The 21,500-nt window shown below is 54.9% G+C and overlaps 1 protein-coding gene across 1 annotated transcript; it reads left to right on the forward strand.

The window, feature by feature from the left end:
• Nucleotides 1-237: 237 nt before the first annotated feature.
• VOLCADRAFT_92358 (uncharacterized protein) lies at nt 238-20,836 on the forward strand (the record flags this gene model as incomplete). Its single annotated transcript, XM_002951681.1, has 23 exons — nt 238-356; nt 431-539; nt 635-665; nt 1,248-1,519; nt 1,704-2,278; nt 2,665-2,716; nt 3,098-5,853; nt 5,937-6,496; nt 6,755-6,864; nt 6,950-9,457; nt 9,656-10,186; nt 10,723-10,902; nt 11,164-11,400; nt 12,280-13,008; nt 13,228-13,394; nt 13,639-14,359; nt 14,678-15,351; nt 15,439-15,752; nt 16,021-16,376; nt 16,549-16,712; nt 16,989-17,847; nt 18,134-18,398; nt 20,052-20,836. The coding sequence occupies 23 exons, from the start codon at nt 238-240 to the stop codon at nt 20,834-20,836; spliced, it is 13,074 nt and encodes a 4,357-aa protein (XP_002951727.1).
• Nucleotides 20,837-21,500: the final 664 nt, after the last annotated feature.

Raw genomic sequence — 21,500 nt, forward strand, 5'->3', positions numbered from 1 at the left:
TTGTAACCGTGATTTGCAGCTACATTTCTTATGGCCTGCCTTGTTAATGTCGGAGGACCATACTTGACTAGCAAGCTATCCGGAGGCCGCATCCTGCTGCGTGCCGTACAGGGTTTCATTTAGATGCCTATGGCACATGGAGTGGCAGGTCCAACAAATATTTCTAATTGATATCCTTAGCCATTTTCCTCTTTCCAGCCTTGGGATAGATGCATTAGCATCTTCAGAAACTTGACCATGTTTGCCCTCGGCTTAGCGATATTATTATGCATAGCAAGCTTGCTCCAAGTTGCTGTTGGCCAGCCTGTCATCAGCCGTATCGACCCCGCAATTGGCAGTCTGGCCGGAGGCGCCAGGTGGGCGGGGCTGGCCTTCCAGTTGACTTCATGGGCAAAATAACTAACCAGCATTGCATGGCCTCCCTCCGCAGGCTGGTGATATATGGCAACAATTTTGGTGACATGTATACCACCAGCAGGAGTGTTTATATAGGCCCGTATCCCTGCAACATAATCTCCCACTACTCGAGCAATGAAGTGGTAAGCGCTTGCATAACATCCTTACGATGGTGCACAATAATCCAAACGCAACAGCGGTATGCTAACATGCCACATTGCGCCGCACATTCTTGCAGCTCACCTGCGAAACCAGCCCGGGCTCAGCCGGTACCTACCTGGTTTATGTTTCAGTTGGCGACTATGAACCCGCCATGTATGGAGGATTCACATACACAAACGATATTACACCAAGTAGGATACAGTCGTATGTGTATGAAGTCAATGTTTTTCGTTTTGGTTGGGTTATTATGAACACGCACGCAGAGGGCCAGAGCGGGGTCTAGCAGTGTTGATGTTCCTGGGCATGCATACCCTGAAGTCGGATGGGATGAACGGATTAGGGTGCCCCTCTAGCAGGGGAGAGCAGGGAACTGCCTCGGGAAAGGGGGCCGCTGCTGAAGCTATACCACCCTGTAACAACATACATACCATGTGTGCGTGAGTATTCGTGGCTCTTTCCAACTTCTTTGCTAGCACTGAGCTTAGACGATGGACATGCATGCACAGGGCCATGGTTGGCTCTCGCCTTGTCATGTTCCTGGACATGTCAGCATGCAATTTTGTCGCCATGATTACCTATGCATGGCTGCCTTGCCGTTGTACTCGCGCTCACCGCGCGTCCTCCTTCGTTACCCTAAGCTATCCGCCGGGATCCTTCTAATCATGCGATGTGCTGACGTGTGCCCCCAGCTCTCAAGGCAGTCTTGCCGCGTGCGGGGCCACCGGGAACGGAGGTGTTCATATACGGCGACAGGACCGCGTACATGATGTATCGCGATTGTGTGGAGTCAAACTGGGGTGACATGAATTGTGTCGGCAGCATTCTTTTCGGCGATTACCTTTGCAGGCAGGACCCCGCCGACCCAGACTCGCCCATCATCATGACCACCAATCCGCGGCTTGGCCCGTACCTGTACCGTATCGGGTGCACCATGCCAGCGCAGAACAGCAACAACACTCAGGTGACACATGGGGAGTCAATCGGTGGTCATGAATTACTTCTTGTGGAGTGCAACTAGCGTACGCATACGGGGACATGGAGATCTGGGGTGAGGGGGCGGATATGGTCTTGCACAATACCATCCAGATGTTGACCCAACTCAAATCCTGTATCGTGTTTGTGGATCGCCCCATGCATGACCGCAGCCCGCCCTCGGCAAGGCCGCCAGTTTGAATGCGACCATCCACTTTGAGGCCAGCATGCGTGGTGGTGCACCGACTGCCCTCCCTTCGTCGTTCCTGTACAATGTCGACAGCGTGCCTTACCAGTTTCAGCTATACCCAGAGGTTACAGGTGTGTCGCCCGCGACCGGATCGAATGCGGGTGGCACCTTGGTCAAAGTCACCGGACGTGGGTTTCCCGACTTGAGGCTGGGCATGAATGATACGATTGCCATCTCTATTGCCGGTGTGCCTTGTGACATCGTGAACAGCACTTACGACACGCTCTTCTGTGTGACCGGCCCTAAGCCTGCGGCCACGGTATCCCCTATTGGCGGGTTGTACCCTGCAATGCGTGGCATCGAGTACGAGTTTTATAATATCTCGCGGCTGTCATATGGAAATCTTTGGCAGCTGAACAACACCATCAAGGTGCAGCCTTTGAATGGCTCTTACCGTGCCGTGCTGACGGGTTCCTGGGAAGGAAACGAATATTCCACGCCGTACTACTGCAGCCGCAGCAAAGCGTTTTTTACAGCTCCCCGCGCCGGGAACTACAGGTAAGAGTACTTGAGCTTCGTAGCTTCGTTGTACTGCTTAATCTGTCGTGCACGCCGCCGAGCAGAGCGGTGCATGGCGTCTGTAAATTTGAGGAGTGCCCATAGACCATCTATTCCAGGCCTATCTATTACCATGGCACGATCTGTAGACCAATCTGTACCATGATCTATACACGATTTATTTCTTGGTCCTATCTATAATACGATGACCCTGTCTATAGACGATAAAAAAACCTTACCGACGGGTGTATGCCCCGCCATGAATTGTAGGATACCTATGTGTTCTACTGCAAGGGCCTGCATGGGATTGCATGAAAGCATCGCGCTGCACGGGAACGGGAAACATGTCCGTTCTCAATCACGCCCGCCTTTCCCCCATCTCGCAGTTTCTACATGTCCGCAGATGACTATGCCCAACTGAATGGGACATGGAAACAGGTATGTCATTGAAGAGCACACGCCCCACATACGGCACACGGAAGAGGACCCTAATACGCTGCTTGTTAGCAGCCATGTTCTTGTGCGTGATCATGACGGCTGTACGGCGGTACACAAATCACAGTGACGTATCCATCCTCCGCAAGTCTAAGCGTTCCTTCGTCAGCTTCAGGCTCAAGACTGCCGAAAGGCCTGCCTTAAAGCTCTCCTGCCCTTTTTCAACCTAAGCCCTATGGTGCTACCGCCAGTAGTTCGAATGATCTGCCCGAACGTTTCTTCACGCCCTTTATTTGTGTGGTCCGCCTTCTGCGGAGGCCTATTACTGTTTCGTCTTCTCATCCCGTGTGTACCGCTGTTGCTCCTGTGGGTTGCCCCTTGCAGTCCAATGGCGCATTGGTATCGACCACACTCATCAACCTTCAGTCCTGGACGTATATTGACAACTTCTTCCAAAGCCCGTCGCAGCGGTCACTGGAGGTCACCCTGAACGCAGGCCAGAGTATACTTCTGGAGATGAACCACTGCAACGGCGCCTCTGTCGGTTTTACGCAGCTGGCCGTGCGCATGCCAGTCCCAGAGCCGCGGCTGAACTCATTACCAGAAATTCAGAAGATCTCTATCTCTGCGACCTTTTTTCCTCGCTCAGTTGCCATCAAGTATCTGTATGGTGATGGCGCCGCCGTGACTGCCTTCAACATCACCATCAGCGCCCTGAATGACACTGCCCTGGATGACCCGCAGATCGGACTGTATGTGCAGATCAACGGCGGCTGGGATATTGTCCTTCCCTTGGGTGCCACCACCGGTGCAATGGATGACCTGGTGGAAGCCTCCCTCGGTGGAAACTTCACCAAGAACGACACCTTGTTTGGCATCCGCAAGACCCGCGCTTATGGCACGCTGACGCTGCAGATGGCTGCTTTGGATGGATCCATGGGAAGCTTCAATGTGACTGCAGCGAGATTGGTCCTCCTTCCCCCGCCGCCGCCGCCCATGGATAACACATGCCCTTCTAATAGCAGCGCTGCTATCAACGTCACATCTATGTATCCTCCTCCTGCGCCTCAGGCACTACAGAGTGCTGGTACTGGCTTTACGGTTAATGTCTCACGGGCCCAGGCGGTCCCTGCGGTCGTTCCTACAGGCGACTTCCTGTTGGGGCTTTACGGCAACGCTACTACATCCCGGGTGTCAGCAACTGCCAACTCCACAGCGATGGTTGCTGCAATCCAAAATGTGACTGGTTACAACTCCAATTACTATTCGGTCAACGTGACGAATGCACGTGAAGGTGCCTATTTTGCACGCATCTGGAACATCACCTTCACCTACTCGTGGTTGGACAACGTACCGGCACTGGTGGTCGGGCCTTCAAGTACGACACCCCCGGGCGTATTACTAACAATGGAGTCACGTAGCGCTAGCCCGCGCCTGAAGGGCTCCTTCAAGGTGGCCTTTGGCAGCAGCTGCGCATCTGTGAAAATCAACCTTGGAGACTCCTCCGAAACCATTGAGGCCGCACTGGGGAGCCTGCCGGGCCTGGCGCCACCGAAGCAGGTTGATGTCTCAGGCGACGGTACCAGCGGCTACGTTTACACCATCACCTTCGACCCAATCAATAATCCTGGAGATCAGCCGGAGCTGCGCATTGCGGATGCAAGCGACCTCCAGGGTGTGAACCCCACGGGTAGCATCACGACTGTGTGGAATGGCACCACTGACGCCTTCTACGCGCCCATCCCGACGGAGTTTCTGCGCCTGGCTGTTTCGCAACCTGGGACCATCAACTTGCAAGTCAACGGCGTGCCATCGGCTTGTGCGGATGCAAGCGGCATCTGTGGGTTTTTGTACTCTGATGCTGCCACCCCACGCATCACAGGCGTATCACCAACTAGACTCGCATTCAGCAGCCAGGCGAGCTTGCCCCTTACCATTACTGGTTCTGGTTTCAGCAGTGGCCCCAGTGTGGAGGTCCGGGTGGGCACGGCGCTGTGCAATGTGACATCAGTCACTGCGACCCAGATCACCTGCAACGTCCCAGACACGGCGCCTGCTGGCGTCCGGCTTGTTTCAGTGAACGTGGCTGGCCTGGGGTTCGCGGACGGCGCTCCAAATGTCACACTGGAGACGCTCTACGTGACTGGCTCTGCACCCTCGCCGGCCGTACTGTCCTCCGCGGGCATATCGGTGCTGAACTTCACAGGCAAGGGTTTCGACTACGTTGATTGCGCGAACAACAAGCTGACCATCGGGGGCGTGCGATGCAGCATCATCAAATGCCAGCCTAATATGCTGACGGTAATTTACCCTGGCAACAATGGGGCGAACGCCGCCGCAGCATCCGTAACGGCGGAGGTCTACGAAAAAGGGCAGTTAATAGATTCAGATACACCCTCCGGCCTGACAGTCAGCGTTTCAAGCTCAGCACCGTCCATCAGCACTGTATCACCTGCACGCCTGCCGGGTGCAGGCGGTGTAATCACATGGTCTCTTACTGGGGCGACAGCAAGCCAGGTGATCTCCGCGTCCATGGTGCCGTTCATCTCCTCTTTCACCAACTACACGGAGGCCTCGGTAGCCTTCCAAGAGCCAATACCGTGCACTGACGTCACAGCAGGCAGCTCAGGCACCTTGACGTGCATCAGCCCGGCCCTGCGCAACGGCCGTTACCACATCCTCGCAGTTCTGTCCTCGGGCTTGCAGCTATTGTCGTCCGATACTATCCTTTTCGAGCTCTTCATCACCAGTGTCTCACCCAATCTGGGAAGCATCGGCGGCGGCACTACCCTTACCATCACAGGTTCGGGTTTCAGCCAAGTGGTATCGGAGAATGTCGTTTTCATTACCGTTCCAGTTTCGACAACATTTCTTAACGGTGTTGTCCAATGTATAGCAACATCGGTCACATCAACCACCTTGACGTGCAAGACGCTTCCAAACCTGGCCGCTGACGCGAGCGCTAATGATCCTTTTGCCAAGCAAGTGATGCCCGTGGACACCACCCCTGGACGCGCGGTTTCCGTTGTTATCTGCGACTCCAGCTACAACTCAAGCTTCTTGCAGGAGTATTGCTGGTCACTGCCAGAGACGGCCCGGGCGCGGTGCGATGCAGCAGGTGCCGCCACATGTAATTTTGGGTAAGTCATCTATCGCTTGTGGCTAGTGGCCTAGATTTCCTTACTTAAAAACATCTTTACGTGGTCCATTTCTCTGCAAACAGGTACTCGACCGAGCTGACACCTGCTGTGGACTATCTGTACCCGAGCAGCGGGAGCCTGGGGACTCGCATCACAGTCGTGGGCAGCTACCTTAACATGGTGACCGAGGTCCAGTTCCTGCAGGGTGGCGTGCTCAAGGGCGCCGGGAGTAACATTATCTCAAGCCGCACGAACGTGTCCTGCGATGCTCCCGATCTGCCACCGGGTGTTTACACGATTCTCCTGCTCAAGGCGAACGGCGAGAAGTCCGTGGATCCGTATGGCAAAGGTACCTTTACCTTTACGGCCTCAATCGACAGATTAACCAGGAATGTGGGGTCGCTTGCGGGTGGGCTGCCGCTGGTGCTTTCAGTTGGCGGCGCCGGCCTGGCCGTCGGTCCGGACAACTTGACCGCCAATGCGATAACGATTGCTGACTTACCTTGCCCCATATTGTCGGTCAAGAACCGCACGGAAGTGACCTGTCGTGCGCCAGGCATGAACGGCTACGTGTTTGCTGAGTACTGGAATTTGGGAGTGTCAACATCCTCCATGCCCGACATCTTCAGCTTCACAAAGCCCCGTAAGCTTATACATCTTTGTTATGCTACGGGGTACTCTATGGTTTGCTTACTGGAACTAGGGCCGCATGCGGGCATGACGTGTTTCTGCAAGCATGCATTAAGCTGGACTGGGTTTTGTTCGTACTTCGAGCGCTACATACCCATCAAATGCGTTAGCTCATGCGTCGCCTGGCTCAGCACTCAAAATCCTCTTCTCTTCCACGTACTCCAATGATTGTTCGCTGATGACGATGACCGCTGCCATACTTCGCACGCAGATATTTCCCGGATTGAGAAAGGGACATCTTTCTCGTGGGGTACCATGTCGCCAGAGCCGGGCGTGATCAACTTTGATTACTGGGCTGCTCGCTTTACCTTTTACTACCAGGTCTGTTTGCACTGCTTGGGTCAGAATCCTACTGCAAGGACTCATATAAGTTAATTGTGTACGTGACCGTTACACTGCTGTGCAGATTTCTGTAACGGAGAACGTGACCTTCTACATGTATGCTGATGATGATGCACGCCTTTACATCGACGATGTCCTGGTTGGCGGTCGCAATACCCCACTGGACACGATTCTGTACCCTGGCCTGCGCAAATTGGTCGTCACGCACGTGGAGTATAATGGTGGGGCTTATCTCTCTGTGGTGATCTCGAGAAGGCAACCTAATGGAGCGCGCGGACCCTTCGCTTACTTGGAGTGGCAGAAGGTTACACCGGTACCTCCAGGAACGCCACTGCCAGTCAAGCTTACAGTCAACGGCATTGACTCCGTGACACAGTGTCCCGTCACCAACCTGACACTTGTTCTGCCAGGCCAGCCGAAGGCGCCGTTTGAGCCGTCGTGGGTGCAGACGCCCAACAGAACATGCTCTTATGTGTACTCAGTTTATCGCACACCGTCACTGTCAGCATTGAGCGGGATTACGTTGAGTGGCATCATGCAGCCCACCTTCAACAGCACCAACACAACCTTGAGCATCTTTGGCGATTTCCTGACGGACCCAAGCCTACCCGCCGCGTCCCAGATCAGCGTCACTCTGGCCAACCGGCTGTGCAGCATTGTTGGTGTCGCACCGGTGACGGTCAACGGCACCAACACAACCAATATCAACTGCACGGCGCCCGCCTTGCCGGCTGGGCAGTGGCCTGTTAGTATTATGGTTGAGGGCCTGGGTCTTACACGCCCCACAGCGACAGCTGCGACGGACTTGCCAATCGTAACCTATACGGTCAGGGTTCTTAGCTACACCTTTAACAACCCCAACTCCAAGTGCTATTTCTCCCTGTTTGGTGGCGGCACCTTCAACATCACCGGGTATGGGTTTGTGAAGGACTTGGTCGATACGACACTTCAAGTCAACATGACGGCTGCGTGGGAAACCGTCTTTTGTGGCTCAGGCTTTTCGAACTCGCCACCGTGCCAGGCTGTCAACTCGTCACGCCTGAATCTTGTGCCGCTGGCAAGCGACGGCTTCACTGCATCATTTGGGCTGACACGCTTCAAGGTGCCTAATCCTGAAGCCTTCGCCGGTAACAACAGTATCAGCGGAGTCAACTTGCGGTATAAGCCGCGGGTATATTACACGAGCAACGGCACATACGCTGCGACTGCGAGCATTGAGCTCCTCTACTTTTGTGGTGGCCGCACGCCCGCCCTGTCTGGCGTGACGCCTTCATCTGCACCACCCGACGCTGGTGCAACCCTGTCGCTGACCTGGTACTTATCGGGAGTTGGCACGCTAAACAACATTATCACGGCACCGGCTGCTAAGAACGGCGCCAGCAATGCCACGGTTGAGTTTGAGGTCGGGCCGACGGTGCTGCCCTGCCGCAACCCAGTTGTCACGGATTTCAACATCACCAGCACCACCTATCGCGAGGCGATTTCCTGCACCATGCCTGCTTACATGCCAGCCGCGACTTATACGCTATGGCTGTGCATCCAGCCTTTTGGCTGCGGTCTTTTGCCTGCTTACACTATACCCCTGACCATCAGTGCTATGTCTGCAACTACTGGCGGGAGTGCTGGTGGTATTACCGTGGTCATTACCGGCAAGGGGTTCGATACCAACACCACGCTTGTATCGGTGCGCTTTGGCAACAGCACATGCAAGGTCATCAGCAGCACCGCTACATCGCTGACCTGCGTTACCGGTCCCCTGGACACCAAGCCAGTGAGCCCAGTGACGTGGCCGCTGTCAATTACGCCCACTGCCGGCACCAACGAGACCACCCTGTCGAACTTCACTTTCACTTTTGACCCAGCCCTAGAGTCGACAGTGAGCGGCATTGTCCCGGCGCGCGGCTCCACTGAAGGTGGCACACCCGTCACTATTACGGGCGCAGACTTCCGTACCGGCGTGAGCACCACTGTCAGCATTGGCGATGTCGCTTGCCAGTCGGTTGTGGTCGTCAACAGCACCGCCATCACCTGCACTACCGGTAAGCCGCCCAACAGCATCCTTCGAGTTCCGCTGCCGGTGACGGTGCTGCAGCAGGGCCGTGGCTATGCACGCAGCTCGGCTCAGTACCAGTACATCGACGTGTGGAGCCGCAACAGCACGTGGGGTGGTGGACCCCTGCCCGGCTACGAGGACTCGGTCGTAATTCCAGCTGGCGTGACGGTCCTCCTGGATATCAGCCCGCCGAAACTTTATGTGATTGTCTTGGAAGGCAACCTAGTTTTTGATGATACCAAGGACTACATTAACCTGCAGGCTCACTACATCATTGTTAAGGGGGGCAATTTCACCATTGGTAGCGCAGAGAAGCCCTACCCCGGCCGCGCCAACATTACCATGCATGGGGCCCCAAATAGCAGGGATCTTCCGATGTATGGCGCCAAGGCACTGGCCGTGCGGCAAGGCGTCGTCACCTTCTTCGGGCAGCCCAAGATCCCGCATTATACCAAGCTGAACCGGACGGCGGATCCAGGGGACACCAGCATTGTCGTCAACGGAGCAATTAATTGGCAGGTACGACTAAGGGGGGCTGAAATAATTGCGAACCCCAATACTTGCGTCATAACTGTAATGGTAAGGAATCTGTCCTCAGTATTGAGCAGTACGTAGTCACATTGCTTTGCTCTATGTGGGGCTTTCTGAATATCAGGCGCTATGCTTGCGCTTTGGCTTGATGTATATATGCATTTGCCAATCCCTCACGAAATCCAGGTTGGCGACCGCATCGTCATCGCGAGCAGCAGCTTCTACGGGAATGAGGTGGATGAGGCAACCATCACAGCGCTCGACAACAGGACCGTGTCTGGCTGTACCGTCATTACGCTAGACACGCCACTTCAATACGTGCACTTGGGAGAGCTGCACAGCGTGCAGGGATCTACCCCCTTGGACATGCGCGCTGAGGTGGCCGTGCTCACACGTAACATTTTGCTGCAGGGTGATTACACCAGCGCCAAGAATATGTATGGCGTGCAAGTCATGGTTAATTCGCCGTCATACCTAACTAATAAAGGCTTGGTGCGTTTTGACAACATTGAGATCACGCAGTCCGGCCAGGCTTTCCGCCTGGGACGCTACTCCATGCACTGGCACCTCATGGGAGACGTGGCATGGCAGACATGGGTTCGTGGCTGCGCTATCCACCACACATACAACCGTGCTATCACCGTGCACGGCACGCACCGCGCCATCATCCAGAACGTCACGGCGTACCATACCATGGGGCACACGTTCTTCCTGGAGGTGAGCTGCGGGTTTAAATATTTAAACCGCCATTAATGGCGTGTGGTAGCTATCGTACAGTAATACGGCACACATCAATACATATATGCGCTAGATTGCGTTCCAAGCACCTGTGGTAGCTGTAGATAGTGCGACACACATCCCTACCATCTCGTTGGGGCTTTCCGCAGGGCCAGGCAGGCTGCTAAGGCTCTGTGTAGGCGGCTACGATCTGTTTGGCCCTGTTTGGCTGCAGCAGCTATACATAGTCCGGTACATATTTCGCCTACAAATGCGCAGTAAGGCGGTCCGCCAGCATAGTTGAGAGGCCTTTTCAGCGGAGAGCTACTACATTAACCTTGTTGAAAGGCCCAATAAGTTGGTAGGGCATGTCGTCTAAAAATACGCGCCACGTGCTCCGCCAGCCTTTTCAGCAGCCAGCTACTACAGCAGCAGCTTGGCTGTGGATGCTAAGGATTGGACTTATTTGTGCTTGACTCGCTCACGCTCTTCCGAGCTATTTTGGTTAGTGAAACGGAGGACGCTATGTACTGCAGGACGGTATCGAGTCTGGCAACCTCATTGAAGGCAACCTGGCCATTCATGTCAAGGTATCAGACGCGCTGCTCAACACCGATACCAGCCCAGCCGCTTTCTGGATTACCAATCCAAACAACACTGTGCGCAACAACGTGGCTGCTGGTTCGGCGGCTTATGGGTATTGGTATCGCATGCTGGTAAGCCCACAGCGTACACATGCACTTGTCAAATTGTTCGGATGATGTTTGGTGGGGAGTACGACGTCTCATCCCGGAGACCTTTCTAGGCTTTCCAGCAAGGGGCAGCCCAGTTTTGCAGTGTCATAGTAATCGGTAGTTTTGTATTGCCATAGAAATTGCTTGTATTTCTGAGGAGGAGAAATGTGATCCCATCTATTGACATCTCCCGCAAGTCCTCCTAAACACGGAATCCGCTATTTGCTACTGTTCATTTTACAGGATAATCCCGAGGGCCCGTCATACACGACGACCATCTGCCCCAAGTTTACACCCCTCCTAGAGTTCACCAACAACACCGCCCACTCGAGCATGTTTTATGGACTGCGTATCCACCCAGAGTTCTACCCGCGTAACGTACCCTGCAACGGGTTTTCTGGAACATTTGAGCAAGTGCCTGCGGTGTTTAACGGCCTGGTGGCCTATAAGAACGGCATGAAGGGCGCCGTCGGCACTCAGGTACGCTGCAAAAAGACATCCAGCAGTGAGTTGTGCCATTGCCGCGTTTTGCTAGTCTCATGCTTGGTTAGCGCCTGATGACCCCGTTGACAATCGTCCTGCACCCTCATATGCATGGCCCTTCGAATGCCGTTTATCGTATGATCATAGCCACTAGATAGTATCGATGAATAGCAGAAACAATTCCTCAGCTGAAGAGTTGTCCCGTACTAGCTGCAGCAATGTCCCGTAATATCTTCAATTAGTTTTGGAATTTTGATTGTACGCTATCTTTTTAGCAATGCCAGAATCTTAATGCGTACAATGCGTGCACGTGCGTGTGAACTGGCATAACCCCGATCCGAGTCAAGTTCGTCCACGTACTGTATGTAGCCTGTTTAGGTAAACTGGAGGGTTTGACTATTGATGCTACAGACGTATTGCTTACATGCGCGAAATCCTCTGCAGGAACTATTTACGGCAGGTAGCGAGGGGTTCCATCTTTCCCCCCATCACGGAGAATACAAAATATTTCATGTATATATATACATATATTTATACCATTTGTATATATTACATAATATATATTGTATATTTATATAACATATAATGTATAATAATTGTTTTATATTGCTTATTGTATATTATAACATATATAAATCGCCACATGCTGCATTTATGTTTTTCTGTGTATATACATAATATCTGTATAATGTAATATATATGATGTAATATATAATATATGAAAATTATTTATAGGGTATAATGTATATAGTGTAGTATCCGATAGCCAAACCCCCTAGTTTACCTAAGTAGGCTAGGTATTATTACAATCCATAATCATGCATCGTTACCCGTTGGAAAGGCAGCGACGAGGTGTTCCTGCACACACTCATACAGGTTGGCATGGTGCAGCTTGTCAACGTGATAGCAGGCGATAACGGTGGTGGGCCCCAGCAGCACGTTGTCAACGGGAAGGACCATGGTGGCGATCTTGAATTGTCATGGGTTGTCGACGACCGCAGCCGTGTGGGGGTGCAGATCACAGAGATGGCCGGTATCGTGAATGCTACCATTTACTCGCGCACCAGTGTTGGAAAGCGCGGTAGTGCTGGTCAGTGGCCCTCATGCCGCCGTGTGGCGGGTATCATTACGCAGAGTCCCGTCAAGGGCGACCCCAAGCACTCTGCATTGATGAGCCTAATCAACGTAACATTTGTGGACTTCAAGGGCTGGGATGACTGCACGCTATTCTCCATGTTGGAGGCATGCGGCAAGTGCAAGGACCATCAGGGCGGCTCTACCACATTCACAGCCAACATCTCTATCATCACATCAGACAACAGCAGCTCCATGATGTCATACTGGAGCTGGGGCCACCAGGGCGTCTACCTTGACACAGACGGCACGTTACTGAACAACAAGTCGCTGCCCGCTTCGCTCTTGCCTAATGTGGGCACCAACGTAACTCTTGGCCCCGGGGCTACCTGGCATTCGTCGGTCGAAAGCGAGCTGTTTGATCCCAACGAATGCAAGTATGTGCGGAACACACGCACAAGCAACAACGGAGCATATTGCAGCCCCGGCTTGTCGTTCCGCCGCGTGATGCTTCATGACCACACACCCCAGGTAGGTTATGAATGAAACACCGCACAACAGGCGCGTCGTTTTACAGGTTAGGATGCGCCCTGAGGAGATGCCTCCGGGAGCCCATTGTTAGTCCTTTCTAGCCGGATCTGGCTGCTTGCTTTGGTGCTCATTCTGGGCGAGGGAGCCCTGCCTCCACGCTTTATTAGCGACCAACATATCTTGCGTGCTGTGCTTGCGCCCAACGCCGCGTGCACGCAGTCCATCGGGATCAAGGACCTCATCCTCACGTCGGTGGCCACCAATCGCTCCTCTCTTGTGCACTTCACCAAGTATAACGAGTTTGGCTACCAGTTCACAATCGCCACTGCCCGCGACTACTGGGTGCAGTGGGACATGCCTTTCCGGGTGGATCCAGAAACATACGAGTGAGCATAGCAGGGTGAAAGGAAGCCGGGCATGGTGGGCATGGGTCGGTCTCGGAAGTGATTGACGCGTAATGATGACCTGCGTCAACAGCAAGTTGTCTGAAACTTCCTGTGTGCAGAATGCCGTTAGCCACGCTGGGCACTGTACGTGGGGTAACATACCTGAAAATCTTCCTACATCAAACTGAGATTTCATGGCATAACTAACTGGTTACCCTCCAACCCGATGACCACCTTTCTCCAGGCTGCACAAGATGGACTTGATGAACACGAGTGACTACGTGTACATTACCACAAAGCACATTCAGGTCAAGGACCACTTCTCAATCAATAACAACGACCAGTGGAACAACTTGACCGCGATGCCGCCTCCCACCAACTCAACCCACGGCATGTTCTACTACAACAAAACCAAGGCGCCTAATTCCTGGTGGTGGAGTAATCTTTCGTACTACGACACCAAGTTTACGGTCTTCGTTGATGGGCGCCTCGATACTGCTCTCGACATGAAGGCATTCACCTGCCCTAACACGGGGTGCACCAATGTACCCGATGCCGTTGTGGATACACGCAACAACACATTGTACTGGTCTAACACCAGCACCTGGAACACGAGCGCCGTGAACAACTTCCGCAAACCAGTAGCTGGCGACAACGTCACCATTCCGTACGGCTGGGACCTGGTCATTGACGAGTCAACACCGCCGCTGCTGGCGCTGACCGTTCAGGGCAATTTACGCTTTGACACCACGCGGGACATCAACCTGACCGCTACCTATATTATTGTCATGGGCCAGGGTGTGCTGAGCGCTGGCAGCGCCACGGAGCCGCACCCCGCCAAGGCCACTATTCGGCTGAAGGGTGCTCGCGACACACCCGACTATGGCATTGATAATAACTTCAACTTGGGCTCCAAGGTGCTGGCAGCTCTTGCAGGAGGCACAATCAACCTGTACGGCAAACCGGTGGGTGTATTTCCATACGCGGCAAACTTTTTATTGCATGGCTGAGCACAGTTACGGCCAGGTCAGGTCTAGGACATCGCCTGGACACCCGTTTCCCTGCCGTGCTTTAGGTTAACCCCTCTTCGTGATGACAGTTTCGTCCCAGATATCTCGCTGTGCGTGTGATTTCCAGATTCCCTGGTTTTCTGCTGTACATGTGAAGCAAAGTAAAGTTCACGTTTTTCCTAATCTTATGGAAATTAAGGGCCTGCTTAACTGTAATCCATAATCCCCCTTTTCATATTATGACCCGCAACCTTGTGTGCTCTGTGGATGCAGGCCCGTAAGCGCTGGATCAAGTTAGGATCCGCGGCACAGATTGGCAACAATGCCATTAATGTATCGGACCCCAACCACGGCTGGAGTGTCGGTGATAAGATCCTGATTACCTCCACCTCGTTTAACTGGAATCAAAGCGAGTTCCGCATCATCACTGGGATCCGCAACAACGGCTCCCAGCTGCTGCTGGACTCGCCGCTGGCCCACCCCCATGGGGCGCGGGTCAAAGCTTATCCCGGCGGCCCCACCGTGGATATGCGCGCGGAGGTTGGCCTGGTCTCTTCCAACGTCCTCATTACTGCGGATGATGGCGAGAGTACCCACTCGTATAATGGAGAAATGTTCGGTGCACGCGTAGTGGTTTCGGGCAACTCCACAGGCCGCTTTGACAGTATGGGTATGGCTTATTGCGGCCAGGCTGGCTTTGACGATCGCGCGTGCATATACTTTGACCGCATGGCGCCAGTTACAGTGATGCGTACGGACAATGTCACCAAAATTACAACGGTATCCGCAGTTCCAAATCCATCATTTGTTAAAGGCAGCGTGCTGCTGTATGGTATGGCCTCGAACGTGCTCATTTATGGCAACCCCTCAGTTGCGAGCCCTGTCACCCTGGCCGACAACATCATGTACGAAGCGTTCGACAAACACAGTGTAGACGTACAAACAAGGTGAGAAGAGGATTGCTTTGCTTTGTATTAATGCAGTAGTAGTCGGATCATGAAATGAAAATATGCCTTTCTTCTATGTGACGACAGGGACAACGTTATCCGCAGCAACCTCGTGATCGGCACCATTAAGAATATGACTGAAAGGAGTGGTAATGATGTTAGGATGCCGTCGTCCTTCCGCATCGTGTACGCATCTAACTGGGTCACTGACAACGTGGCAGCTGGTTCGGAACGCTACGGCTTTGCGTACTACGGTTTACCGTGCAGCAACTTCACAAATGGCTCCTTCCGCAACAACACGGCCCATTCATCCCTTGCCGGCCTGTGGTTTCAAGCCAGTCCCGAGGCACTCCTCCAGGGTTGTGCACAGTTGACGAACTTCACCACATACATGAACTGGGGTAAGTGCAAGGCTGAGCATCGGCCAGCTGGCGAGGAAAGGAGACCATGCAAGGTTGCATGGTATTGTGTTGTAGAAACCGGCAGGAGGGTGAATTTTATAGATGTACGCACGCAAACACGCAGACACATCTCATAAACTCGGCCACAACTCGTTTTCTCAACGGTTCTGTTCGACTGATCTCATTTTGTTCCCTTATTCGCCACAAAAGTAGCTGGCCGCTGGATTGACGTGATGCCGTCGTCTGTGCTGGACCCTTCGCCTGACAGACTTCGGTATCATCTCCACCCACGGAGTTTCGACGGACATTGTCCTGAAGGACGTCAATATCCTGGACACCAAGCACGCGGGCATCCATCTAATGCGTTATGGTGAAATGACCGACAAGGGCTGGATGCGCTGGGACGGTGGCCTCCTTGTTGGCCAGTCGAGCAATGATGTCTGCTCTGCCTGCACGAAGCGAGGTGACCCTGGCTGCCACCCTAAGATGTCCCTCCAGTCATTCAATCAGTATGACCCCTTCACACCAGCAGTTGGCCTGCAGTCGTCACAGTTTGCACTGGGGTTTGCGGTGGGCCCCGAGAAGAAGCCGTTCGACAAGCCCATGGGCTACTCACTAATCCATGTGAGTCATGGAAAGGTTGGGGCGACAACACTGCGCCTTCCTGTGCTTCACTCGCTAGGAATAGCTTTGGCAACGGCTTGGCACGGTGTTTCAGTTGTCTCAGGGCCAGACTGTCTGATGCCTATGGCTTCTCAGGCAAACCCCTTAACTAACCACGGACCTCAAACCACAGGGCATGTTCAACATCAGCGGTATCACCTTGGCGGACTTTCTGGGCCCCGCGGGCTGCGGAGGCTCACAAAGCGGCACTTATGCGTTGGCGAACCAGCCTAAGGCGCCAGAAGCTTTCTATCCGCACTATTTCTCCAAAATTAACGTCCAAAACGTCAGCACTGGGTAAGGAGAATGACAGGACGACTCTAGCGGACTTTGATTTGCCTGTGACTGAACATTGCAAAGAGAGACTAAAACATCTTCACTGTTCGGTTAGTCAACAGACCAGCCTGTACCAGCTCCCGACGCCCTGAACTATAGCCCCAGCTATAGCCCCAGCTATAGCCCCAGCTATAGCCCCAGCTATGCACACACTGAACACATGGCAACATCCATAAAAACGTCGCCTTGGCCCCATGCCCCCTACCTGCCTTTCACCCATGGCCCATCTCTCTGCAGGGTGAACCAGGGGATGTTTTATCACACCCCGCCCGACCCTGACTGGCGCAACGAGGCGGACTGTGGAGAGGCGGTCTATACGCGGCCCGACGGCTCCCAGATCAAGCTTAACTGTGCCGGTCCGGCACACGCCTACTGGCGGGATCTGGATGGCTCACTTACCGGCACCGTCAGCACCACCGCGGGCATCTTCACGTCCAAACGTGTGTTCCCAATGGATCAGGGCTCACCCGTGCTGCCTGGGGCATGCACATACTCTGAGTATCAGGATTCGTATCAGTGCGTCGTTAACTCGACCTCATACATAGCGGAGGCTGGCCTGGACCTAAGATACAAGCCTGACCCTGTGCCAGCGGATGGCATTTGGGGCGACCCGCAGATGCTAGTGCTCGAGAGCCGTGACAAAGACACTGAGGACCGCAACTTTGGCCCTGTATTCTTCAACGTGTCTGGCTCAATCGACCTGGTGACGGCAGCCATGGATCATGGCTGGTGCTTTGCGTACACATGTCAGAAGCGGCTGTCAACCTTCTGGACCTACGTGCCAACTGGGCAGACAGTGTACATCAACTTCACAAGGACGCCTTCACAAAGCTTCCGCATCTGGTTTCCCTACGCAGACCCCGACAAGGAAATTGTCTTGGTTATCAATATGCTCTACACCCTTAACCGTCGCTTCACCTGGCTGCCGCCTGGTAATGGCAACACCACGGGCCGAGTGATGCCATTGGACAAGCCTATAAGAATTGGTGATGGCACACCTCACGGGTCGTACTTCTGGGACCAAGATAACGCGCTGCTGTATGTAAAGATCAAGGGTGGCATGACGGTTGAGACACGCACTGAGAGCGCTGTGATGGTGAGTGGGGCCCAGGACATGCTGTGGGGCATGCTGGATCACAGGGTAGCAGGTTGTGTACACCAGGGCTGGCTCTCGCTTTTGCTGGATTGCACCTGGCTAGGTTGGGTGCTAGGCAGGTAAGTTGTATCACTTCATGCAAATGTAGTCCTCGAGATTTGCCTGGGTCGGGAGGATGCAACGGGTACAATGGGTTTCACTGCTGCAGTACGGCAGCCATGGAGCAGCCTGCAGTCTGACTGGTTCTAACGACTGTATCCACAAATGATGATGTTATGTATCGCAGGTTTCACAGTCTTTCGCTGTAACGATTGACAACTTCTACGCACAGCAGGCGGTCTTCCTGAAGAACCTCGCAGCTGTAATGGGTATTGATATGAACCGTCTCTATGTGGCGAAGATTGTGGCTGGCTCCGTAAGCGCCACGATTGGCCTCGAACCAGATAAGTCCATTCCCGTCGATCCATTGCTTGATAATACAGTCTCGGCCGCTGTGGATCCCACTGACCCTGTCGTCACTGACCCAGCCATCACTGCAGCCAACTCCAGCAGTGCCTCCGATACCTCCTCACCGTCGACACCACCACCGTCCACACCACCACCGTCCACACCCCCGCCATCCTCGGCTGTAGCGGTAGACCTGACTGCAGCATACAATGCTTTTGTAACAGCGGTCACGGATCCAAATGCAACCAGCACTCTTGGCATCCAGCCCATTGGCGTGCCGACAGCAGACTGGAGCACTGCTGGAATTACATTTCCACCCCCACCACCAGACAGTCCAACGGTACCTAGTCCACCATCTCCATCACCGCCGGACACTCCACCGGCTTCGAGTCCCCCACCTCCACCGGCTTCCAGTCCCCCACCTCCACCGGCTTCCAGTCCCCCACCTCCACCGGCTTCCAGTCCCCCACCTCCACCGGCTTCCAGTCCGCCACCTCCACCGGCTTCCAGTCCGCCACCTCCACCGGCTTCGAGTCCCCCACCTCCACCGGCTTCCAGTCCCCCACCTCCACCGGCTTCCAGTCCCCCACCTCCACCGGCTTCCAGTCCCCCACCTCCACCGGCTTCCAGTCCGCCACCTCCACCGGCTTCCAGTCCGCCACCTCCACCGGCTTCGAGTCCCCCACCTCCACCGGCTTCCAGTCCGCCACCTCCACCGGCTTCCAGTCCGCCACCTCCACCGGCGGCTTCCAGTCCGCCACCTCCACCGGCTTCCAGTCCGCCACCTCCACCGGCTTCCAGTCCGCCACCTCCACCGGCTTCCAGTCCGCCACCTCCACCGGCGGCTTCCAGTCCGCCACCTCCACCGGCTTCCAGTCCGCCACCTCCACCGGCTTCCAGTCCGCCACCTCCACCGGCTTCCAGTCCGCCACCTCCACCGGTTTCCAGTCCCCCACCTCCACCGGTTTCCAGTCCGCCACCTCCACCGGCTTCCAGTCCGCCACCTCCACCGGCTTCCAGTCCGCCACCTCCACCGGCGGCTTCCAGTCCGCCACCTCCACCGGCGGCTTCCAGTCCCCCACCTCCACCGGCGGCTTCCAGTCCCCCACCTCCACCGGCGGCTTCCAGTCCCCCACCTCCACCGGCGGCTTCCAGTCCCCCACCTCCACCGGCGGCTTCCAGTCCCCCACCTCCACCGGCGGCTTCCAGTCCCCCACCTCCACCGGCGGCTTCCAGTCCCCCACCTCCACCGGCGGCTTCCAGTCCCCCACCTCCACCGGCGGCTTCCAGTCCCCCACCTCCACCGGCGGCTTCCAGTCCCCCACCTCCACCGGCGGCTTCCAGTCCCCCACCTCCACCGGCGGCTTCCAGTCCGCCACCTCCACCGGCGGCTTCCAGTCCGCCACCTCCACCGGCGGCTTCCAGTCCGCCACCTCCAGATCAAATTGTACTTAGCCCCAATCTACCACCTCCACCAAGCATCATTTGGGGCAGCACAGAGGTTCCAGCAAATGGAGAGTCATCTCCATCACGTGGTGGTGGCAGCAGTACTAATACTGGTGGCAGCAGCCCCAGTATTGGTGGCAGCAGCACTGGTAGCAGTGGCAGCAGTGCTAGTAGTGGCGGCAGCAGTACTGTTACTGGTGAAAGCAGTAGCAATAGCGGTACTGGAAGTGGAAATGGGAGCAAGGGCGCTACACCAATGTATATTGTGGGCATCGTAGTTGGTGTGGTTTGCGGCCTTCTCGTGGCAGCAGTTGTGGCTGTCTTTGTGGTTCGGCGTCGTGCTAAGGGGCCCTTGCCCGTGTTGCCAAGTGGTTCACCGAGCACCAGTGAGGTCAGCAGCTCCATGTCGTCACCTCCAGCGGCCGGCCGGCCTGGCAGTGCGAGTACACGCCAGGCCTTCGTGGCGACCAACCCCGCCTATGAGACGCCTGGAGAGCGTGCCGCAGCTTTACCAGCTAGCGTCGCTGCGGTACCCGTGCAGGGGCCCGAGGAGAACCCCACTTCGCCGCGTGCCAGTGTGTTGGCCGCCGGACCAACCCCCCTGAGCCCAGCGCAGTTTATCGGTCCACTCGCCTCCACTGCCCGTATGCCACATAGCAGCCTACCGCTTGTTCCACCGCGTACACCAGTGGCCGCAGTCGACGCCATGGAAGGGGAGGCCATGTTGGCCCCGGGTGCATCTGTCAGTGTGGCAGCCGCTGCCAGTGGCGCCATCGCGACCACTGCCAGTGGCTCGGTTGGTGGCTCGCGCTCACCAGCACAGCTGACACCTGGCCAGCCAACCACCAACCACCCTTCAGACACCACTGTCACGAGTCCATCGAACATGGCCACTGGCAGCACTGGCAGTAAGGTGGACAGCGCGGAGATTGAGCAAGTGCCAGATCACGATCAAACCAAGGCCGCAGCGGCCGAGGGTGCCCCTGCAGCTGTGCACGTGGTAGCGCCTCCCGGCACGTCCCCAGCCCCTGTCACTGGGGACGCGACGGATGCCGCGACCACGCCAAAGGCGCGCATGCCTGCCAGCCTGCAATAGGCCTGAAGCAGCAGACAATATGGAGGGAGGACCGAGGTACTTTGGAGGAGATGCCATCATCGCTGAAGATGTTGCTTATATGTTATTGTTCCAGTTTTCATGTTCATCTCGTTTGCGGTTTTAGTCGATACAACAACTGTTTTCGTCGTTTTCGGTTCCTGCTCAATCGCACATGGTGCCCTATGTACTATGATGACTGTTGGATCGTAGATTGATCCGGCAAATGTGCTCGAAATATTGGTGTATAATGTGGCGATTTTAAGTATGGAAAAGGATGACGTCATTTCACGATGAGCTAGCTGTCATGTCTGTGTGTAGTTTCCTAGATGTCAAATGCATATGTGTCGCATGCGCATGCGGCGTGACATGATGCATGATCCTCCATCGCACACACACACACACACACACACACACACATACATATAGGGGTTGGCACTACTGGTAAGGCGCGATCATTGCCCCCGGGAGATCTCGGGATGGATACCCATTAGGGTCAAAGTCCTTCCGATGGTGGAAGGCATTGCGCCCTTAGTTGGTGGACAGTGGTGACCTGGGATAAAGTTAACCTGCGAGCCGACCAGGAACGGAGTTGGGCCGCTGTCGACCCGGCAGATTCCGTTGGATGCTGGTGGTGGGTGCGGAACCTGAGCGATCCACTGAGAAG

The sequence above is a fragment of the Volvox carteri genome, assembly GCF_000143455.1.
Source record: "Volvox carteri f. nagariensis unplaced genomic scaffold VOLCAscaffold_25, whole genome shotgun sequence".
NCBI classification, from domain to species: domain Eukaryota; kingdom Viridiplantae; phylum Chlorophyta; class Chlorophyceae; order Chlamydomonadales; family Volvocaceae; genus Volvox; species Volvox carteri.